General features: G+C 39.2%; 1 protein-coding gene across 4 annotated transcripts in view; it reads right to left on the bottom strand.

The window, feature by feature from the left end:
- The window catches only part of LOC146704931 (alanine and arginine rich domain containing protein), a 28866-nt gene that overhangs the window by 876 nt on the left and 5457 nt on the right, over window positions 1-22533 (bottom strand). Inside the window, exons 11-44 of one of the 4 annotated variants that reach the window (XM_085462412.1) lie at window positions 22472-22523; window positions 19977-22114; window positions 19575-19755; window positions 17336-17397; window positions 17168-17252; window positions 16811-16915; window positions 16305-16372; window positions 16151-16220; window positions 16019-16063; window positions 15135-15401; window positions 14862-14960; window positions 14708-14778; window positions 12680-13306; window positions 11523-11698; window positions 11030-11245; window positions 10358-10388; window positions 10124-10265; window positions 9745-9958; window positions 8271-8445; window positions 7624-7770; window positions 7041-7503; window positions 6256-6761; window positions 5984-6136; window positions 5683-5858; window positions 5401-5494; window positions 5267-5293; window positions 4785-4862; window positions 4487-4621; window positions 4283-4395; window positions 3676-3817; window positions 3246-3536; window positions 2689-2924; window positions 2314-2545; window positions 1-41 (exon numbers count right to left, since the gene is read on the bottom strand). The exon at window positions 1-41 is cut by the window's left edge and continues 5 nt beyond it. In XM_085462412.1, the coding sequence (XP_085318538.1) occupies window positions 1-41; window positions 2314-2545; window positions 2689-2924; window positions 3246-3536; window positions 3676-3817; window positions 4283-4395; window positions 4487-4621; window positions 4785-4862; window positions 5267-5293; window positions 5401-5494; window positions 5683-5858; window positions 5984-6136; window positions 6256-6761; window positions 7041-7503; window positions 7624-7770; window positions 8271-8445; window positions 9745-9958; window positions 10124-10265; window positions 10358-10388; window positions 11030-11245; window positions 11523-11698; window positions 12680-13306; window positions 14708-14778; window positions 14862-14960; window positions 15135-15401; window positions 16019-16063; window positions 16151-16220; window positions 16305-16372; window positions 16811-16915; window positions 17168-17252; window positions 17336-17397; window positions 19575-19755; window positions 19977-22114; window positions 22472-22523 (7658 nt within the window). Of the gene's footprint in view, window positions 42-2313; window positions 2546-2688; window positions 2925-3245; window positions 3537-3675; window positions 3818-4282; window positions 4396-4486; window positions 4622-4784; window positions 4863-5266; window positions 5294-5400; window positions 5495-5682; window positions 5859-5983; window positions 6137-6255; window positions 6762-7040; window positions 7504-7623; window positions 7771-8270; window positions 8446-9744; window positions 9959-10123; window positions 10266-10357; window positions 10389-11029; window positions 11246-11522; window positions 11699-12679; window positions 13307-14707; window positions 14779-14861; window positions 14961-15134; window positions 15402-16018; window positions 16064-16150; window positions 16221-16304; window positions 16373-16810; window positions 16916-17167; window positions 17253-17335; window positions 17398-19574; window positions 19756-19976; window positions 22115-22194; window positions 22395-22471; window positions 22524-22533 lie in introns of all 4 variants that reach the window. The other 3 variants (XM_085462410.1, XM_085462409.1, XM_085462411.1) reach the window with 3 other exon arrangements.

The following is a 22533-nucleotide window of genomic DNA, read 5'->3' as shown; positions in this document are numbered from 1 at the left end:
TTTAATTCCTTTGTTATGCTTCTATCCAACTCACTCTGCATCTGAAAAAAGAGAAAGCTGTAGTTAGAAAATAAATATGGTCTTAACATTAAGTATTAAGACATTTTAAGAAGCAGCAGACACATGAATAACATTTTGCACAATGATTCAATATTACAAACATTAAATAGTGGAAAAACACTGCAAGAAAGTCAGTACACGTAAATGAAACACAGCAGAACATGCCAACCATGCAAGCTGCACCTTCAGCCGCAGTCACACAGCTGATCCTCTAACACATAGGTGTCAAACTCTGGCCCGCGGGCCAAATTTGGCCCGCAGCCTAATTACATTTGGCCCGCAAAGCCATACCAAATTACTATTAGAGCTGGCCTACTGGTATTATACAGCTAATATATATATATCGTTTAGTATTAAGCTTTGCTTGTTCCATATTCAGTTTTTCAGCAAAACCTGTTTGAGTCCATAAGAAAAGATTCATTCCTATATCTAGATCTTCAATAAATATTAATGTTAGCCCGCGACTTTGTTCTAGTTTTGAATTTTGGCCCACTGTGTATTTGAGTTTGACACCCCTGCTCTAACATCTCAAAGCTGTTGGAGAGCAAACATTTTCCCCATGGTGGCCACTAACTGTTGTCTGTGCCTGTGTGACTGGTGCTTTAAGTGCAGTGCTGTGTAATAATATTGATATCAATGATACAAAGAGTGAATTATAAATTTAAACAACTAATTTTTGTTAATTAAATGAAGCTTTTTGGCTACTTTTTTGTAGCCAAAAAGCCAAAAGCACATAAAACCTTTAAGGACTCGTATCCATACTTCGTATAAATTTAAAAAAAAAAAAAAAAAAAAGACTGATGTAGCTTTTGTGACGCCAACCACTGGATTCTCAACATGATTGTTTCTGTTGACATCCTTTTTGCAAAAAAAGAATGTGATGAGGAGGGAAGGAACTGAGAAACGGCACGCTATCGCCATCTTGTAGCCTTTAGATAGAATTTAAGGCACTTCTTAATTGGCTTAATTTTTCTGACCCAGAAGCTACATCTTTGTTTTATACTGACCAGGGTTGGATATATGCTGGTAATATTTATGCCTGTCCTACCTCCTCAGAATGCAAATACAATTGTTAGTGTGTTGTTGTGTCAGACAACAAATTGGTACATCTTATAGTGACTGATTATTCATTTGATCATGATCTTTATGATTCTTTGTATCTTAATCGGCTGTTTCTGTCCTTTATCACATGCTTGGAATAAGGTGCTGTATGATAAATACAGATCATTTGGGTTTCAAAGCAAAATATACTCATATAATATTATACGAGTATGAAACAAAGAGCCACATTATCTCTAATCTACTAAACAAATAAAGAGCAAAGAGAAAGTCCACTGAAAGCAAAGACGTTTAAGATGTCTGCTGGCATACTGACTTACTACAGTCACAGCTCACAGGTAAAATTAAACGATTTCTATGATTTTTTTTTTTTTGTAATTTTTTTCTTCACATTTTTGAAACCCCAACACATTTTTATATTTAAGCATTTACCCTGGTAATATTTTTTGTTTTATTATTTTAATGCTATAAAAAATACTTACATTTGACATAACATATTTTATATTAAGGTATTTATAAATACCTTAATTTTCCTTTACCTTTCCAAATAACCCTTAACTGGGTAAGGGACAGAGACATTCATGGAGAAATCTCAGTGGATTTGATTTTTTTTTTTAATCAATTTTCCCTGTGCTGATCCCAAACATTAATGTTTGCTAGGAAAAAGAACCATAGTAATCCCATAAGCAAGATAGAGGAAAACAGTAGCCAACTGGACTGAGCTAAACACATCTACACACCTTATTATGAGTCTGGTTGAAGAGAGGAGAGGTGAGAGACAGACTTTTGAGCTAGAAGCTAAAACAGTGAGAAATAAAAGAAGATTAGATGTAAAGTACTTTAATAGTAGCTAGAGACAGAAATTGTGCAAGAGGAGGAAAAGAACAGAAAAGAGGAGAAAAGAAAAAAAATAAAATAGCTTTAGATCTATAGGAATGTTTTCTCTCAATCTAAAATACTTGAGATAAAACACCTAAACAGCCAGAGATGTTCTCTGCAGTTATGACAACATAACAACACACTAACATGGGAAAAAGCAACATTTCTGAATGCCGGTAGTTACAAAATAACACCATGGATGCCATGACTATGAAAATGAATTGGCTCAATATAGATAACTAGTCTACAGAAAAAAAACAATTCCCTGCAATCGTCATGAGTGAGTGAGCGCGCACATTAATGATTAATGCAGACCTTGGCTAAGTAGTCCTCCACCCTGCTGTTCTGTCCCTCAGCCACAGGGTTGAGGAGAGAGAATCCCAGACCAAGATTCCTGTTGAGGGGCCCAAGTGAGGCTCCATAGTTGGCTGGTGAAGCCAAAGAGCTAAAGTCAAGCGATGGCGCTCCAAGGCTGCCATTTGTGATCAGTGACCTGCTGCGCTCATTGAGCAACTTGGAATTGGCTTCTGCAAGCCGACTGTTGGCCCTGCGGATGGAAAACAACAAATTCAAACTCCCTGCATGATCACACCAGCTGACTGCATCTACTGATTTTATGACATATTCAGCTTTAGACACAAGCACTGATTTTGAAAGTATCACATGGAACATCTGGTAAGATTTTCTGACCTCTCTAATTTAGCAGCCAGAGACTTGCGTAGGTGCAGTTCTTCTGTATATAGTTGGCGGAATCTCTCAAGCTCTGTGCGTGTGGACTCGCGTTGGTTAACGCTCTCCTGCTGGGAAGTGCGGGCCCGGCCCAATTCCCCCTCCAGCTCCCGGATTCGCTGCTCCAGCTGAGAGCGCAGGCTAGCTTCATTGGCAGCTTTAATCTGGTCGAGAGCTTCCTGTGATGCAGCCTGGGACTGGAACAAAAACATAAACAAATATTATAAATCAGATCTCTAGGCCATGTATTTTTACTTTTTTAAATTAAATATTGGATTAAATAATATATATTAAATAATAACTATATCATTCTTTATTTGCATAGAGTTTCACTTTTTATGGAAACTGGATACAATGGACAGGCATATAGTAATCACAGAAACCATGTACATATGTCATTCACACACCAGCTACATTATCATTATCACTCATTCTAATTGTATTATGCTCATTTTTAAAATGTATTTATTTTAAGTTTTTGTATTTGTGTTCCCGTTGTGCATGCTGTAGCTTGGTACCTGGAGGAACAGGTTAACCTGCTCCAGCTTCTGTTGTACTTCTTGCCGAGCCCTTTCCTCTGCATCGCGCCGGTACTGCTCCACGTGGCTCTGCTCAACCTGAGCAGTCTCCATTCGGCGTCTTAGGTCCAGTACCTCTTCCTCCAACTGCCTCTTACTCCTCTCAAGCAAATCATTACTGTGGCTCATGCTCTTCAAGGAAGACACCTGATCCTTGAGCTCCTCGTTCACCTTCTCTAGCTGTCTGCGAAGAGATGCTTCCTTCTCCAACTGCACCTGCAAATCGTCCACCTGAGGATAAAGGAGGCCAATGTTTGACAGCTGATGTATAAAGCTACATGTAGGAGACTGACACTAGAGCCATAGCACGTTCTGTAAGATATTGGGTAATACTGGAAAGGTTTAAATCTGCTGTGTCAGATGGACAAACCCTGTCTTTCATTCGCCCCAAGTGCCCCTCAGTGTGTCTGCCCAGATCCATCCGCATGCTGCTCATAGGAGAGCCAAACTCAGCACCACCAGCGTCTTGATCGCGCACTCTCTTTTTTGCAGTCTTCAATAAGGTTCGCAGCCTTAAATCCATAAACACAAAGTCAATTTCACATAGAGAAATAAAGACAAAGCATTTATCAAAACAAACCAATCCAATGATCTGACCTAAAACTGAAAATGACTGCAAACATCAATTAAAGCATAAACTTCATTAGTAAGTCATTTAAGTTGTGATTTTCTTTTTTAAAATCAGGCCAGTTATCATACAACAAAGTTAAGGTAACTGTATCCCACAAAAAACAGATGTTTAATACAAACTCAAATACAAATCATAAATCATCAGTTAAAGAGAAAGTCTTGTTATAAACATACATTTTGTCTGGGAATTTAAAAAAAGCACATCCTTACTCCGAATACAGACACTGGTGCACCACAGTCACAAAAGCAAGGAAAGGCTGCAATCTACTGGATCCTAGGTGTACCTAAACAGCACAATAAGGCACTGCCAAAGGTAAGGAGGGCACGAGGAGAAAGTTAGGGGTCACCTGTACATTTCTTTTTGAAGCTCCGTGTTTCTTTTTATCTCCTGATCCAGACGAGTATCAACAGCTTTCTTCTGCTCTGCTATTTTCTTGGCTTTCTTCTTTTCGATCTCCATCTGCAACACAAACAACAGCCAGATAACTCACGAGTCCTAGATCTCAGTTTTCATAACATTAGGCTGTGTACAGAGGTGTAAGCTTGCTGGCCTGGCTGTTCAGTTCTCCTTTTTCCTTTTCAAGTTCTGCCAATCGAACTCCCAACTTAGAGCGGCCCTTTAGCTCCTCCTCCCACAAGGCCCGAGAGTCCTGGGCTGTGTGAGAGAGCAAGCTCTGCTTCTGGACCTGAAGAAATAAAAAAGACAAAAAAATATATATCTATTAAACAGGAAATCTGTAGATGGGAGCTCCTGTACGTACGTACGTATATAAAGATTTTAAAAGAGGACTAGAGTAAGAAATTGAAAACAACTGTTTTAATAGTGAGGAAACAGAATATGCCACCAACCTCTCTATTCAGTTGGTCTTCCAAGGTCATCTTACTGCTTTGGAGGTTCGTAACCATGTCCTCCAAGTGACTTCGAACCTACAGAAATGAAAAAAAGCTTCTTAAATGGACACTAATGATGGATTTTGGTTTTCTGGTGACACTGTTACACTTTTCTTCATCATTTTGGAAAGGAGAAAACTAAAGGAAGTAACATGCACCATGCAACCCAAGAATACACAGAGTGGAAAACCCCACACACCGAGTAAAGTGAGAACATTTTGCATTAGCATTTGTTTTTCAGACAACAAGAAAAACTCAACAAAACCAAATATATTTCTTCTCTATTTGCTTATTTTTGGATTCCTGGTGTAGCAGGAATCCTCATTAAGCACCAAAAAACTTCATCCAAATACAATCTGATTTCATTACTTATATTATTTTGGAAAGTATAAAATGTGATCCCACACAAGAAAAGCTAAGTCTACATCCACAATACCAACCCCTCCTCCAGGTGAGCAGCCAGATAGCTGGAAAAAGATTGCAAACCTTAAAATACAATAATGATCCACTGCAAAAACTAGTAGATATGGCAAATTATGAAGACCCTGTGTGTGTCAGGACTTTGACTACTCACCGCGGCAGCTTCCTGAGCTCCTTTCTGCAGTGCATCAATTTTGTTGGACTGTTGCTTCGCAGCAGCTTCTAGTCTGGCATTCTCAATCTCCAGCCTGACATGACATAAAAGATATGGCTGAAGATGCTTCTATCAGACAGAATTAAATTATAATATATATTTATTTATGTGTGATAAGGTTGGCTTGTTCTATAATACCAACTATGTTATATTTAATGTTTGCATGTGTGATATCTACTGAAAACTCAAATGTATATCTGGATAAGATGTGTTGGTAAGTACCTCTGCACAGCATCCTCCAGCTGTTTGATCGTGGTGTCAGAAGCAGCAGAGGTAGACAGCGCCTCCTGGAGTTTCTGAGCAGCAGTTGAGAGTTCCTTTTCCCTTTCTTCCAAACTGCTCTTCAGGCTGTTAATACGTCTCTCTGCCTGTACATACTCATCCTCACTTTCCTCCAGCTGCATGACAGAAACCGCATCCACATCATCAGCATCACCACACCATTGCCCTATACCCTAAAAATATAGATAATAAACCATCTAATTTAAGTCAAAGTTGAGTTGGCCTCATTTCCCACTAATACCTTTCCTTTGAGTCTGTCCAGGTCTTTGAGCAGCCGAGTCTTCTCTTCCTCCAGGTCATTGCGATAGCGCGTGTTGACCTCCAGAGAGGCTTCGCTCATTGACAACTTTTTGAGTGAGTCGGCGAGTTCCTGCTGCAGCTGCCTCAGACTAGTCTGTGCACGCAGAATTCAGAGAAAGGGAGGTTTTGAAGAGATGCTTTAATTGATATGTGGAAGAAAGGCTAAAAGTGGTTCTGGAGAAGGAGTAAGGTCTTTCTTATTCTCAATCTTACCTCTCTTTCATTCTTGTCTTCCTCCAACTTGTAGACCTGATCGTGGAGATCCACCGCCTTACTGGCGAGCTCCTTATTTCTGTCCTCCAGTAACTGTACCCTCTCTTCACAGTCAGAGCGCAGCTTGGACAAAATGTCACTGAAGCGCTCTTGGGCATCTGTCACAGCACGCTCCTTTGCAGCACCTTTGTTTTGGGCCTCTTCTAGCTGTTGTCTTAGTAACATGGCTTCGCTCTGCGTTTGAACTAGCCGCTCTTGTGTAGCCTCTTGACGTGCTTTGTTACAGCTGACCTCCTCCCTGTGAGTCTGCAGAGCCTTTTCTAGCTCCTTGACACGAGCGACTGCCTGGTCCTTTTCCCGCTGTAGCACTTCCAGCAGTACGCCCTTCTCCGTCAGCTGCATGGTGGTACGATGAACTTCATTTTCCATGCTGTTTGATTGGGACTCTGCCTTGGCCAACTTCTGGGACAGGCTACTGACTTCCTCACGCTGACTGGCTGATTCACCTTTAGGAATAAATGCAAGAGACAAATTCAAAATACCATGTGAGTGAATCCTCTTACTGGTGTAGATTAATTGAAACAGCTGTCTCTAAATAAAACCTGACATATTCATATTCTGCTATTGCAAATGGGTGTGCCATAAGAGTGGTTCACATGGTTCTAGGAACAGAATGAGTCTGACAGAAAGCATAAAATACTTGCCTAGTTGACTAAATGTGTGTTTTTAAAAAAAATCTAATTTATAAAATTCTGTTGCTTGGTGATATTGATGGTCTAACTAACCAGTGAATCTGTCTTTGAGACGCTGAAGTTCCTCTTTCTCCCGGAGCAGAGCCTTCTCAGTTTCTGACTTAGATGCGAGACAAAGCTCGGCATCCTTTACAGCTGCAGCCAGACGAGCACGACTCAATTCAACCTCCTCCTCCAGTTTTTCGCGAATCTGACGTTCGTTTTCCAGACGGGACGTTGTTATTGCCAGTTCAGATTTAAGGGTTGTAACCTGGTTTTTGCAGTTGAACACAACTTGGGCCATGGTTTCATTGTTAAGCTGGGATTCCCGTCGTACCTCTTCAAGCTCTTCTTTCAGTATCTCCCTCGCCTCTATAAGATGGCTCTCGTTCAGACTGCTTTGAGTCTGCAAACGCTCAAAGTCTGTCCTCAGGAGGGTGAGCTGCTCCTGTAAGGAAGCGGTCTGCTGCAGTAACTCTCGCTCCCTGTCACTGGCTTCAGTGAGCTGAGATAAGACCTGTGGACGTCAGGATTTCCAAATGTATTAAACATTGAAATTTTTTTAAATCCTTAAGACATTTAAACTAAATTTTCAAAACCTAAAGGCAACAAAAAAAGGTTCTAAAATGATGATTACTTCACTGCTTTTGATCATGTTTCTTTTGTTTTCCTCCTCTATCTCTTGGTTCTTCCTCAGATGGCTGCTCAGAAGATTCTCCTGAAGGGTGCGTGCACTGCGCTCCTGAGCCAGCAGTCTCTGCGTCTCATTGTGGGCCTGTTCAAGCTAGACAGGTGACGTGTCAGACAATAAATAAATACACCAATAATGTAAAATACTGAAAGTCATTATTACAGCAACATCAATTAAAAAAAAAAAAAAAGTTATTAATTAGTATTAAAAATAATACCATGCCAATTACATAATCATTTGAAAATAAAAGTAGATCTGAAACAAAACTAAAACAAAAGAAATACTAAGAACTACCGCTCACAATTTACCGCCTAAATAAATAATAATATGGTGCAATATGTCATGTTTTGTTTTTTAATTAGATATTTAATACTAATTTTAAAACCTTGTAAGGACAAATTCATGTTTGCTATATCCTGATATGTCAAACCTGAAACAGTGTACTTTTTTTTTTCACATGATTGAATTATGGCTTAAACAGTTAATACAATGACAACGGTAGTAAATACAATACAATAATTATAATGAGATAAAAAACACATTTTCACAGTTTTACTTTCACAAAAAAAAAAAAAGGAATTTAAGAAATGTACCTGTTTCATGTTGTTAACGAGTCTTTTAATCTCTAGCTCGAGGTTCATGTGCACCTTCTGCATTTCCTGAATTTCTTTCTGATGTTCCTCATCCATCCTCCTCATCTTATCGGCAGCAGTACTGTACTTCATGGTGGTGTGGCGGTGATTCTCCTGTTCTTGTTTCAGCTGAAATCTGCACAATGTGTCAGTCATAAAGTTCAAGTCAGCATTATCAAAATAAACAGTAAGAACATTAAAAAGATCGACAAAGCTGTTCATGTTGTTCTATGGTCAAGACTACCTGCTGAAGTTCACCCTTAGCATGTAGTATACAATCTGATCCTGACTTTGAACCCCGCCTGCCTTGTGTGCCTTATACAATTCAATTGTGGTACAATATTGCCTCAACACCAGTTTTTGTTTTGTTTTTGTTTTGTTATTGTGCTTGTTTGTTTTTTTTACTTTACATTGGACGTTTATGAAAGTTTATTAAAATGCTTCTTTACATGCCAATGAAGGTGATTTATATTTTTCTGTAGGTGATTATCTGGATGGAAAAAGGTGTGTATGTGGGGGGGTTTGTTTCCCTGTCAGCAACCCCATGAGCTGAGATGGCACTGACTAGGACTGGGTATCCTTACTGATTTCTAGAATCGATTCGATTCTGATTCACAAGGTCCCGATTCAGTCCACGATTCGATTCAACTTTGCCTCAGACAGTCTTATCAGAAGTCATTTAAATAAATAAATAAATTAAAAAAACAACTGCGGCTGACAGCGCTGTAAACAACAGTAGACTGGTGGGTAAAAAGCAAGCGAATAATGCAGAAAACAAAAATTTGAGATGGTAAACTGTTCTTAAATTACAGAGAGAGAGAAAGAGCTGTGCCAAAACAGCAAAAGTAAGAGGGAACTGATGACGATGTTTACGTGAAGCGAAATGTGAAGCGTAGTTTTGCTTCTTTTGCTGCTGGTTCAGTGAATTTTAGTTGGAGAGCGACAAAACCTGCAGCATCAGAATCGGTCAGATGTCGGCGTCCAGCACCGACGGCATGTCTGTGTACGGGGCGTCCTGTCAGGTGAGAAAGCTGACATCTCACTGGTTTTGATGCGTTGGGTGCGCGCTTTGTATCTTTTTGCAGATTCTGTTTTCCTGCTCTCATTTACTGTTTCAGCTGTTTGGTGGTTGTTGACATAGTTTTGTGAGGTTTAACCTGAGAGTCTGAGTGTCGGGGAAAATACATTTATATTTAAAAAAGATTCAGATTTAATGAATTGATATCGCATTATTTAAGCTAAAATCGATTTTAAATCAGAAAATCGATTATCAAAACCCACCCCTAGCACTGACCAATTAATTGAGTCTAAATTTATTCTGAAAAGCTAAAAGGGGCAAAACAGTAGATAGGAAGCTGTAAAGCAATGGCTACAGAGTGCTCCAGTTTTTTGAAAATAAATAAAATAAAATAAAATAAATGGACTTATTTATTACTTGAGATTTGTAACTTCAGTCTGTAATTCCAACTGCACCCGCTCCATGGCAGACTTGGCATCTTTAATGCCCTCCAAAGAGCTCTTCAAGTCTCGTCTCTCAGTTTCCAGCAGGACCACTTTATCAGTCAAGTACTTATGCCGATCCTTTCCCTTCTTGATGGAGCGCTCATATTCATGGAAAATGTTCTGCAGCTTCACTACACATGTTGAGTCTGTGACACACAGCAGATGGAGGCTGGATGGGAGTTTCATTATGTTCACGGCACACAGAAGGTCTTGCTTTCAAAGGTAGGTTACATATAAACAACTTGTGTCACAAACTCCTAAAAAGCAAGACTTATTAGTTAACTTATGTGTGGAAAAAGGTGAATCGGTACCCAAAGTTGCTGAGTCCAGTTTCTTAATGAGGAGGGAGGCGTGACTGTAGCCTGTAGCGGGTGAATCAGCATCATCTGTGGCTGTGTCTGAGGACTGAGTGAGTTCATCAAAATCTTCTGCCATTCCCAACTCTTCACGGTCCTGAATATCAAAACAATAAGTAACATTAACATTACTCATTTTCTGTTCACTGTGTTCAAACTTTCATTTCAAGGTATGAACTGGTGTCTTACCTTATCGTTCTTTGGTCCACTGGCTGCCAAACTGAGCGAAGCAACGCAAAGAAGAAGAAAATCATGTCATTCAGAAAAATAATGTGGATGTTCCTTAATTCTGAGACAAGTTATTGGAAGTGTATTTGGTATAATGCAGTATACGATCCAGTAATAGGAAGGTAGCAGTTAGTTTAAAGAGTGAAAAGAATAAAGAACAAATGCATGCTAATCATCAGCAAGATCCAACATTGTAAAGCTTTGCTCAGACTTAAGGCAAAATGTTTGTCACCTGGGTTTTTTTTTTATTCAAGCAAATTTTACCACTTCAGTGATACAAAATTATCTGGGTTTATTTCTAACAAATCATTAATGCTCAAACATGATCTTATAACGTGCCTAAAAAAATAACGTGCCTCTCCTTTTTATTTTTAGGTTTCTTGTATAAAATGTACAAATATACAAGGTTTATTATATTAAGTAGTGCAAGTTTTACAAAAACTATCCAAAGAATCTTCAGTTTCTGCACCTAGACTGAATATTTGACATATCACACCTATTCAATACTTTCCTCTGGCTATATACAGATTTGTGCTCCGTGTATAATTTATTTTGCGTTCAGTCTGAACATACCTTACGGGTTAGTGACAGAGAGGTAGAACTGATACATATGAGGGCATACTGTATATATACCTTCCTTCATCATCCGACACTTCACTTAAAGTGCCATCGTCAAACACACAGAGAGGATCTCCATTAATATGTGTGTTGGTCTGAGGGGCTCTGCTGCCCCGGGCCCCTCGGACCAACTCTGACTGTAAAGTCTCCACTACAGCTTGCTTCTCTTGTTTGTTGCTAATGCAGGTTAGCTGGACTGGGAGATGCAATTGCACTGGAGCCCTGTTGGTGCTACAGAGAGCAATAAATCTGATAATCAGCGACATGTGGCTTTTTAAATGCAACAATGTATCAATTTTTAATGGAAAAGAAAAGAAAAAAAACCTTTGAGACATCACAAAACAAAAACAACTTAAAACTGGACTCTCTCTGCTAAAAGAAAAAAAAAATAAATCAAAAGCCCAACATCTGATTAGAGGATTGTGCACGTATTGCTTTGAAATAAAGGGAGCAATCGTTAACATCTACTGACGATAACTGTGAATCTACAAAGCAAAACTGCACATACCTCATGGCGGCCTCGGGCTGCTGCTCCTGGTCAAGTGCTTCAGCTTGATTTGACATGCATCCTAAGCTGGTCTCAGGTTTCCCCATACCAGTTTCCTCCAATGCTATTCCACTAGTAACCTGGGAAGTACTTGATTTTTGTACCTCAACCTCGATTTCTGTTCTCCCTTCTCCAATCTGAGGGAAAAAGAAAATATTTGATAGCTGGCCTTTAGACATTTACTCTAACTGTAACAGGTTTGGTCCAGCCTTTTAAGATGCATTTTGGAGTTGGTACTTGTTCACTTTGTCATACATAATTTAGTGCCACCCTTCCCTTTGGAGACCTAACACCTTTAATGTAATTATAAGGACATATTTTCCATGCACTGCAATGCTTGGAAACTAAAATGAGAAAATGTCATCAACTTTAAATAAAGAGTTAAAGTTCGTATCAGTTTCCACAGAAAAACAGCAAATAACTCAAAAGGCTGACCAAAATACAATCCTCATACCTCTTAATAAAGACAAGCACAAAGAAAAACTGAAGCATTGCATGCATAAAAAGACAATAAACAACAACACATTTATATCATCACTATGGTGATTCTTTTTAGAGCCAAGAAGGCCTCTATTTATTCAAACCTCATACAAAACCTAAAAACAGAGAATTCATACAACACCGATGTAACAATACATGCAAAACTCATGCAAAGCAGAAAGCTAGACATGACAAAAGAAAACACAAGACTGCCCTTTGTGTAATGTCAAAGTGCAATCAAGAAGGACAATCGACAAAATGGTACCAGATGGGTGGGTGTACTGAAAATGAATTTCTTCAATTCTACCTTTTTTAAGGTATGTTAAAGACACAAATATTCATTGAGAAACATGCAACCTCACTTCTACTTGAAATGAGATCTACAGACAACATATATGACATGGAAAATCTTACAGCCCCCCCAAACACATACGCACACACACCTACGATGAACGGCCACTTTGAGCCCTTGGAAACAGGTGAGTAAAAGAAGGAAATGAAGTATATGAATGACATGAGAAAAAGAGAAAGCGAGGCAGACAAAAGGAACTATGGATGGAGCGGCCATCCTCTACCTCTTTCTGAAGTTGGGCTTTTTCTTTCTCCATATCGAGGAAGACAACCTTCAGCATCCCTACCTCAAGTTTAAACTTTTCCACGTCCTCTTCCAACTCTTCACCAGAAACACCGGGAACAGGTGCTGAACGTCTGAAGGGAGGCTGACTTATACCAAATTTGTTGAGATCGTCTTCTGAACTTGCAGTATTCTCCTCAGTTTGACGTAAATCAGCACGGCTTGTGACGGTGCCATCACAAGCTGGTTGCTCCTTCATCCTGTCCTCGCATAAGGAGTTTACATTCGATTCAGCTGCAGAGTCCTCTGGTCCAGACTCTCTCTGCTCAGCTATGGTGATAAGGGGAGTGCTTCTTGCTCTCGCAGTAGGACGCTCAATGACTTCCCCATCTTCTTCATCACTTGAATCTTCTTCTGCAGAGGTGGAGCCAGCTGTGGCCTGTTCTTCTCTGATGTCATGTCTTGATTTAAACAGTTCTCCAAACTTTTCTTTTAATTCACCAGCGACACTCTTGAAGGTGGACTTTACCTCTCTTTTCTCCACCTCTACCCAGAGCTTCTCATAACGTTTTTCCCATGGCACGCCACCGCTTTCTCCAGCACTGCACTGATCTCTAAACTCGTTATCCTTTTTTCTATTGTCAGATGTATTTAGATCTAACTCACTTCTATCTACTGCATCATCTTTCTCCTTTGATGGCATGAGTGGACATAAAACAAAGAACAGACAAGACAAAAATGCAAAAACCGAGACTTGATAAAATATTCGAGAAAATATTCAGGCAACAGTGCATTCTCATTCTTCTTCCTATATTTTCATCATAGAAAATACTCATGTTTACAGGATTATTAAATAACATACTTGATATCTTGACTGACCCTTTTCTTTTTAGACTCTAAAACTGAAATAAGTGATTTCTGGCATGGTAAACATGCCAGTAGTAAACACAGTAAAGCTGTCAGGAAACCATATGCAGTCAAATAGAATCAGCAGCTCAAATCAGGATGTCAGACATAATAATGTGTGTGCCACCTGCAAGCTTGAAAGAGGCAGTGGTCTTTCTTTAGAGTATAGGATAAATTCCATTTTTGGGGTTGTGTCATTTTATTTGTCCATGATAATTCCAGTATGTTTTTATGTGATATAAAAATGTCATTTTGCATATCATTGCAATAGCATCATACATTTATGTTCCCTAGTGTAGCTATAGAGAAACAGCTGCATGTGGGAGACACTTCAACAACCTCTGAAAAAACATAGCACTTATACTTTTTTAAACTGCTGCTGCTAAATGTAGAAACAACTTGTTTTTCAACATGAGGCAAAAACGCACCACAGATACCAGCAGCTGATGGAGTGTAAACAAAGACTCCAGCATGTACTGATGGAGAACTCAGTAGATACACTCCATGTGGCAAGAGGCAAATTGATTGAAATGCCAGATGTGGTTACATGGAGGAAATTGAGGGCTTTAAGCAGCTGCTTAAAAAATTTGACCCAAAATGTGACAATACTGAGCAGCTCCTGATGAGGTACAAGGTAATACAAGTTTTTTTGTACTTTTACCCAACATGTCCAGGGAAAACACTACCTAGACTACTTTTGTACATTACATTTATGCTGTGTCACTGGATATGATACTGTGTCACTATAACGCTGTTGCGGCTGGCAACTTCATTCAACAGATCCACAGTGTTATCCACAGTTAAAAAATAAATAAAAAATAAAATAAAATAAAAAGAATGGAAAATGCTCTTTATTGAGTTACACTTATAAATGCTGCAAACATCAATAAAACATTAATTTTGGTTTAAAAAATATTTAGATTTTTCTTGAAATATCATGATGTAATTTTGAGGTTAATTTGAGGCCAGCCCAATGGTGTTAACATATTTATTTTGTCTACCAGAATTACAAATGATCTAATGATGAAGCAATGTCATAAATATGTGTGAACAAATTTACCAGAACATATCATTTTGCGCCGTTTATTCCTTTGATTAGGAATGCCTTGGTACGTTTTATTTTCCATGTCTGAAACAAAAATAATCAATCATTAGTAGGGATGGCCATTTTACCACTATTTCTCACCTTTTGTTGCTGCTCTTCAAATTCTGTGATGATTTCACTGTCTTTCTCCATCAGTGAGGGGTCAGCAGACCCTAATAAAGAAACAGAGACATCAGACAAAGCAAAGGCCACAAGTTCATAAAAAGGTAACGCTAAAAAGACCAAAGAACCTTACTTGGTTTAACCGTTGTTTGAGGCTCAGCCATATTTTGTAGTGGATTGTCATTTTCAGCTGTTTCGCGAGATGTTATGTTTTCGGTTTCCCAATCAGATTCTGAATTAGAACGAATAAAAGAGGAAAACCGCCAAGAATAGGTTAGGAATATATCTTTTTTAATCATTATTATTCATGTGAATAATAAAGATGACAATAATAATCATCATAATAATAACAACAACAACAAGTCAATGTTTAAGAAAGAACATCAAAGTTCTTGCTATGCGTTACCTTCTTCACTCTCTAGTTTCTGAGGGACCGTCTTCCGCGTACGAGGTTGGGGCTTAGGAACAGCTTGAGAGGGTGTTCTGGGCAGTCTCTCGTCTGGGCTGATGCCCTTCTGATGCGTCAGTGCTGCTGTGGCAACATCATCTTTGTCCTGGTCCTTATCAGATGAAGTGGAGCACTCTGGAATTTTCTCAACTACAGGGGACGCAACCCCGTGACCACACTGGGCTCCCATACTGGCAGTACTGGCTGAATCCCAGTCCGATGCATCTGTCAAATTAATGCAGGAAGCTTTATATCAGTTCAACCAAATGAGCCTAATCTGTTGCTGAAGACTAGAGTTTACAGTGGGAGAACACTGATGCACAGCAATGGAAAAGATCAGAGGTGGGCTGTTACACTACCAAACTACTACTGGGGTCTCAGGGAAGAAATCACAGCTACAAAACTGTTAGTTTCTTAATTTATCTTTACTGACCTGCTTTTTGAGCTTAAAAAGGTTTAATGAGAAAAATAAAAGATAGAAAACTCAGTATTAAACACAAGCCTAAAAAAAAAAAAGTTTCTGATGGTGTGCAGCACAACTGCAGGCAGCATATATGTAATGATGCAAATGGTTACAGATTTGGTGGGACAAGGTTTTTTGATGCTATGCTTGAGTTATATGGTTCTCTCAGATAGAGATGGGAGAAAAAGGAGAGAGCCTGGAGTGAGAAAAGGGAGCAAAATCTTAGGAATTGATGCAAGAATGTTCTAAAAATGTGTTACTGTAACTTGAGTCCAGTTATTGCTTTTATGATCCATGGAACCTTTGCTTTCCATATTACACTATTTCGTTTTCAGCAAACTCTACAATGTATAATCTAAAAATCCTTGTTACAGCTTACCTTCCAGATCATCAACATCACCCAGATCAAGCTCTTCCATTAAATCTAGAAAAGCGGAGCAAAGCATGGTGTTAAAAATCAAAAAGGTTTTCACAGTAACAAATTATTTCATTTGATTTTGAATAAATTCACCTGTCTTTCGGCTGACATCGCCTTCAGGCTTCCTCAAAACATTAGGTGGTACCCACTTTGCCCTCTCGGTCTAGTACAAAGGGAAAATATTATTATTTTACTTAACTGAATTACAGATAATATTATTTTTTATAAAATAAAATGCTTAACCTACCTCTTTCTGTACTTTATTGTACTGATCGGCAGGTTCACCTTCAAGATTGTCATTACTGCTGCTGGCAACTGTAAGAGGCAAGATGACTTACTTACATTTGCCAAAACACAACGTCTATGAAAAATCAAACAACATTGATGAAGCTGGATGAGTTTTCCAGAACTCTGTAAAAAGCATTCCCATGCAAATGAGCTCATTGTTAATTAGTATGAACACACATGCTTAGCCTTTAGAAAAGCATTTCAACTCCCAGCAGTGTTTCATTGGGTAACAAGTTCAGCATCAGCCAATATGAATAACATTTCAGCCAAAATCTTGTGGAAAACAAGCAAGCTTAGTGCAACCCTGGGGGCCACTTAATCTGGCAAAATAAGGTTTATGGACAGCAGGCAGGATGAAGTACAGTATACTGCATGCATTCTATTATTGTGATCATGAGGTGAAGTTCAGGCCTCTGGTATGGTTTGCATGCTGATCCTCTGACCTATAAATCAAGATATTCATACCCCCTCCCTGGCTGACTCTTGGCCTGCCTACACTCCTCCGAGGCTCTAGCACTGCCATCTTATTGCCTCTATCCCCTCTTACAAATGAGGGAACATATAACAAGTCTACAAAAGAAACGTAAAAAAAAAAAAAATGTTGGAGGCTTTTTGATTGACACAAGTTATATTGCACTGCACATTCCACATCATGTTAAAGCTTGAACCAGAACTGACAGAGAAAATGTACAAAGTAAAGAACACTTTTCTATACTTACGATCAAATAAAGTCTCACTGTTTCTGCAGCATGAAATGGTGCTTGGAATGATATGAAAAAAAAAAATCCAAAACAAATAAAGGAATTTACAAAGTAGACTTACTCATTTTAATCTCTTCTTTCTCTCCTTCATTCTGACTATTTAATCCTCGTTTCTGCTCGTCAACATTCAGGTTTTCTGAGTGGGACTGAAAATTGCGGCTGGTCTGTGAGAATCAGGTTGGCAAACATTGGATCCTGCATGTCATTTAAAACTTTATCTTTACTGTACCTCAGAGCTCCATGAACTCTGGTCATCCTCACCCCCCTCTAGACCCAGCTCAGACAGGAAATCTGTTTAAAACATTAAGAGTGATGGTTAGCAACAGGACGAAAAAAGTCTTTTAAGTGCAGCTTATTTCATTTCCTAGGTCTAGTAATTACAGCTATAGTTTAAGTGTTGTTTTGTTTGTCCACAAAATTATACAAAACAAATTTACTAGGCTGATTATTTAAGGTAAGCTTTGTGAAGAAGTGGAGCATTGCTAAACAAATAACTCACTAAATGATGGCAAAAATGTTCTTTAAAACTGCAATGTGGAAGGGTTTTTGTTTTTCCATGCATCCTTTATTCAGCCAGGAATGAGATACAAGATTTTTAGCCTCTCATAATAACATGAATCTCATCAGACAATACTGGAAATGCGTGCTGTACCAAAGTAAAGCAAATCAAGTACACCTTAAATTAGCACCTGACCATTTGTCAATTACAGCTTTTTGCTGCACCGCACAGCATAAAGTTTCTTCAACAAGGAACAGTATGTTAAAACACTGCAAATTTCTCATGTCTGACACAGTAGAAGCTGAAGATCATCATCTGTTGTTTAGAAACACATCGAATTTAGCACAACATTATAACCAAGATGAAATCATACGCAAAGAGTGCTCACTTGTGTCTGTGCTGCAAAGCAACAGAAGTAACTCATTCCAGTAATTATAGAAGGCCTGCTTGTGACCTAGGCTAACAGTGATTAGTGCTCACCTGCTGGCCTATGTTACATCCTCTTTGTGCTCAAAGTGGCAAACCCCCTGGGGTGCCTGTCTCTTACACACCATGTCTGGCAAGAGTGACAGCTTTGCAGCTCTGCATCTCACTTTTGAGTTATAGCTGGTGGACAGTGCTACATTACTGGACATCAACATTCAATTGTACGGCACTACAGCTAAAATGCAAAGCATTTTTAAATAAATGACTTTTTTTTTTTTAATTGAAGCCTTTAAAATAGGTTGCCAGTATAAACACTGTCTATTTTTTTTCTATTCATTAGGTATTTTGTGAGAGCAGACATTTTCATTCAGAAAACTTTGTAATGTCCAGATAGTTGTTAATAAGGTGCTTTAAAGCAAAGGCATGTGGAGGTCATGGATTAAGTCTCTCATTTTTATTTTGTACGGGATTTTACAGTGAAAACTTCAAGGATTTTTATTGCTTGGTACAAAGCATCATTGGGTTAACAGGTGGATCATCCAGTTTCAATGCAGCTAGCCAAGCAACAAGGAACCACCTCCTGCTTAAAAAGGCAGACAGTGAAAGTGAACAGTATCCTTGATTTTAACATAAAACTCTTTGTTGGAGCCAGGGGCAGCACAAAGGTGATCCCCTTAAACCGATTTTTAGTTTTAGTCTCCTTATACTCCCCTGGGTTACTGGTTCTGTTACTAGTTAGCTAACACAAACTAATATGTCTATTGACCACAACCAACCAAACAACAGTGATGTAACACTGTACTGATACAATATGGCGCTAAACATGTTTTAAAAACCTTAATTTTAAGCACTTATTTCATAAATTCAGCTTCACAGGCTCTTGTTACACCTCTGTCAGTTTTTAAGAGCAGGGCTCTATAGCGTAAATTAGCCTTTATATATTTAGTGAGGAGATATGGTAGAACCGTTACGTCGTGGGGTCCCTCTATATCTATGGGTCACTAGAAAATGATGCTTTGAAAAGCTTTTAAAAAAGAGAGAGCGAAGTTTATAAATGATGGCCTCCAACCTATGATGAAGCATTTATAAAAATTGTCCCCTCACATGGGGTCAGTAATAAGTATGAAAATTTTGTGAGTCATATGCTATGGCCTTTGACGTCACTAATAGTTTCAAAGGAATGAGAGAGACTGGCACTAAAAGAATCCTGAATTGAAATCTATCGGAGAATCCTGCAACAATAAAGATTGTGTCAGTTTTGAGGAGTTTCATCAGATCTGACTGATTATACTACAGACTTGCTTCTATAAGGTCTTTGATCTTTGGTAGACTGGTGGTTTATTGTCATGGCGGAGTTCTAGGCACAGTACAGCCACACTCACATTAGACACTAATAGCAATTACAGAGCTACCCTCCAACCGATCCAACAGTCACTTACAATAAGCACTTCTGCACAATGGTTTTTAGTATTGTTAACTCCTGTGGACCACCATTTTCCTGACATATGAGCATTTGCTGGTTCTGTAGAAAGTAACTCCTTACCCCTCTTCTTCTCTTTAGAAACTTCGGCCTCAGGAGCAGGCGAATTGGCGTCACAAGACTCTCCACTTTCTTCAAGCTGATCATTCTCAGCTGATTCGTCTCCTTTCTCCTCCTCCTCTTGTTCCCTCTCTTTGTCATTATCACCCTCATCCTCTTCCTCATCCTCAGTGGAATCTTCCTTCTGTGTGCAGGAAAAAATGGAAATATTCAAAACTGTGCATGGTAAATCCCATTTTTCTGTGAGTATGCATCCACAGGTCACATCTGATATACATACAAGCTAAGCTAGGAACAAGGACGTGAATATAACTGTCTTAAAGGTCTTGGCCTAGCTATAGAGGACAGACTATTAATAGCCAAACTAAATGAGACAAACACAAGTAAAAAATATTCCCGGTTTACCTGAATTCCAGAGCATATCATATATATGTTTTCTGCCTCATCAGGTGAGTCTACATCAACGTCATCAATGTCAGTTTGAGGTAGTACTTCATCTGAAAATGTGTTCACATCTGAATCACTGTGCCGACAAGCTGTGGTTTGATGTTTGATGGGTGGGCATGAAAATGTCTTTTCCTTTATTGGTTTTTCATTAATCTCCTCTGACAACACTCTAGTTTGGTTTTCAAATGGAACGTATGCAGTTAATCTAGCTTCATGCTCATCATCTGCATCGATAACTTCACAAAGGCCTCCATCAACAGTTTTATCAGAATCGTCTCCTACTGTACACATTTTAACTGTAGCATTGACAAAATCGTACTGCAGCTTCTGGATCTTGCTGTCAGAGTCTTCACTCGTCTCATCGTCTTTGTGGACACTGTATTTCTTAACAACCTCCAGCTTTTCTTCTTCCAGTTCAACATTTTCTGCAAGCATATCATTTTCACCGATAACAGACTGAGGAACCAATTCACCATCTTCATCATGCTGATTATCCCTTTTAGCGTCTTCTGCCACCTTCTTGTGTACTGTAGCTGTGGACTTCAACTTTGGAGAACACTGCTTGGTTGAGTCGGGTATCTTCAGGATATCCTCACTGTGTAAAACATCACTGTTATTCATCACAATTTTCTCTTGCTTTTCTGAGCCATTGCTTTCATCTTCATCATCCCAACAGCTTTCATCTTCTTCAACTTCATCATTCCCCAAAAGTTGGTTTTCATCATCCAGTGCCGATGAAAGTACTGGTGAGGGGTCATCTGACTCTTTCTCAATACTTTCTCTGACCTCTTCTTCCTTAGACTCTAATTGCATCTCTCCAGTCTCATTTGCTTTGGAAACTGGGGACACCACTTCACAATTACAGTTAGTGCCAAAATCATTTTGGTCTTTATTTTCAGAGGAATCCCACTCTGATTCATCTACAGCTGCTTGGTTTCTGGACTGAGAAGAGGTTTTTGGACCTAGACCAGACAGTGACTTGTGGTTGTCTATAACCTCCTTAAGTGTAAAACATTTTGGAGATGCAACTGGTGATGAAGAATCCCATTGGCTATCTGGATGTTCTTCATTTGACTGGAGCAATGTGTTTTTTAAATGCAATAATGATGCTTCTGGTGCTTGAACAGTGCTTTTCTGATCAAAAACCTCATTGCTTACCTCAGGTATGTCAATATCACTGTCCTCTAATGAAGATCCCCATGAGGACCTGAGTTTCACTCCTGTGGAAACTTTGTTGTGCGATCCACAATCATCTTTACCATCAGAAGTACTGTCTGTGTTTTTTATGCCAACTTCAGGTAATAGATTTGTTTGATTAGCAAGAAAATGTTTGTCCTCTTCATTATCACTGTCATTCCAGTCCATATCACCACGATTCTGTTTATTGCCCCATGAGTCTTCATCATCCTTTCCTGTGTCTCTCTCACATTCCTTCATATCCTCGCCTGGTGAATGAGTTTCTGGACAATGTCGTGTTGAATCCTGGCCTGAAATTACGTTTTGATCCGATGAACTCAAATATTTCTTTCCCAGGCTGTCATCTTCATCTGAAAACTTAGATTCTACTCTTATGGCTGACACAACGCAATCCTCCACTATATGTAATGTGGCTGGAGTAACAAAGCTCGATGTCCCAGCGGGGTGCATGAAGTTGGTGCTTAAAGTCTTTGTTTTGGTATTTTTCTCTGAGGTATCTGCACTTTCACGTACAACTCCAAGAAATGTTTCACTCTTTGCAGTGATGCCAGCATCATGTGTGATCTGAGGGGCTTTAAATTCTGTAGTGCTAGCCACGCAGTTGCTATCATCCTCCTGATCCTCCTCTTCAGAGCCTTCTTCTTCTTCTTCTTCTATTTCTTCTTCTTCCTCATCCTCGTCCTCCTCCTCTTCCCCTTCATCACTTTCTTCATCATCTTCTTCCTCTTCATTAGACTCCTCTTCTTCATCCTCTTCATCGTCTTCCTCTCCCTCTTCTTCGCCATCCTCCTCTTCAGAGTCATCTGCATCTGAACTTCTTTCTTGAGACAATGGTCTTGATTTAGTACCCAGAGGTTGTTCAGAGTGTTTTCTTTTCCCCTGTTCAGCTGCACAGCCAGCTTGTTTTAAGATTTTAGGGAAAAAGACAAAAATCTGTCAGACACAAGCATGTAACAAAGGTTCAACAGAAATTTTTCACCTTTCTGTAGTGTGGAAGCGGAGTGGAAGTCATGTGGGATGCACTGGTAAGGAAGGTAATGGGAGTGGGATCTACTGGATGCTGAAGACTTTTGCTGGATGACAAAGCCTTTGGGAGGGATGGGATTCTCTGAACTCTATTTTCACTTTCTGGCTCAGAGTCTGAGCCACTCAACGATGTGTCAGCTCGTGCCGAAGCTACTGGACAAAGAGGGATAGAAGATTACTACCTAAAACTACAAACTATGGATTAAAAAAGGCTGAAAGATTCTTGGTACCTTCTCCCTTTTTAGATGCAATCATTTTGCTGAGGTCAACTTTCAGAGGTTTCTGCAAGTCA

The sequence above is a fragment of the Copadichromis virginalis genome, linkage group LG7 (genome assembly GCF_057382275.1).
Source record: "Copadichromis virginalis isolate Kocher_CV1m ecotype Utaka linkage group LG7, C_Virginalis_male_GT1.1, whole genome shotgun sequence".
Classification (NCBI taxonomy): Eukaryota; Metazoa; Chordata; class Actinopteri; order Cichliformes; family Cichlidae; genus Copadichromis; species Copadichromis virginalis.
Note: the sequence above shows the minus strand (reverse complement) of the source record. Positions and strands in the feature narration are given on the sequence as shown.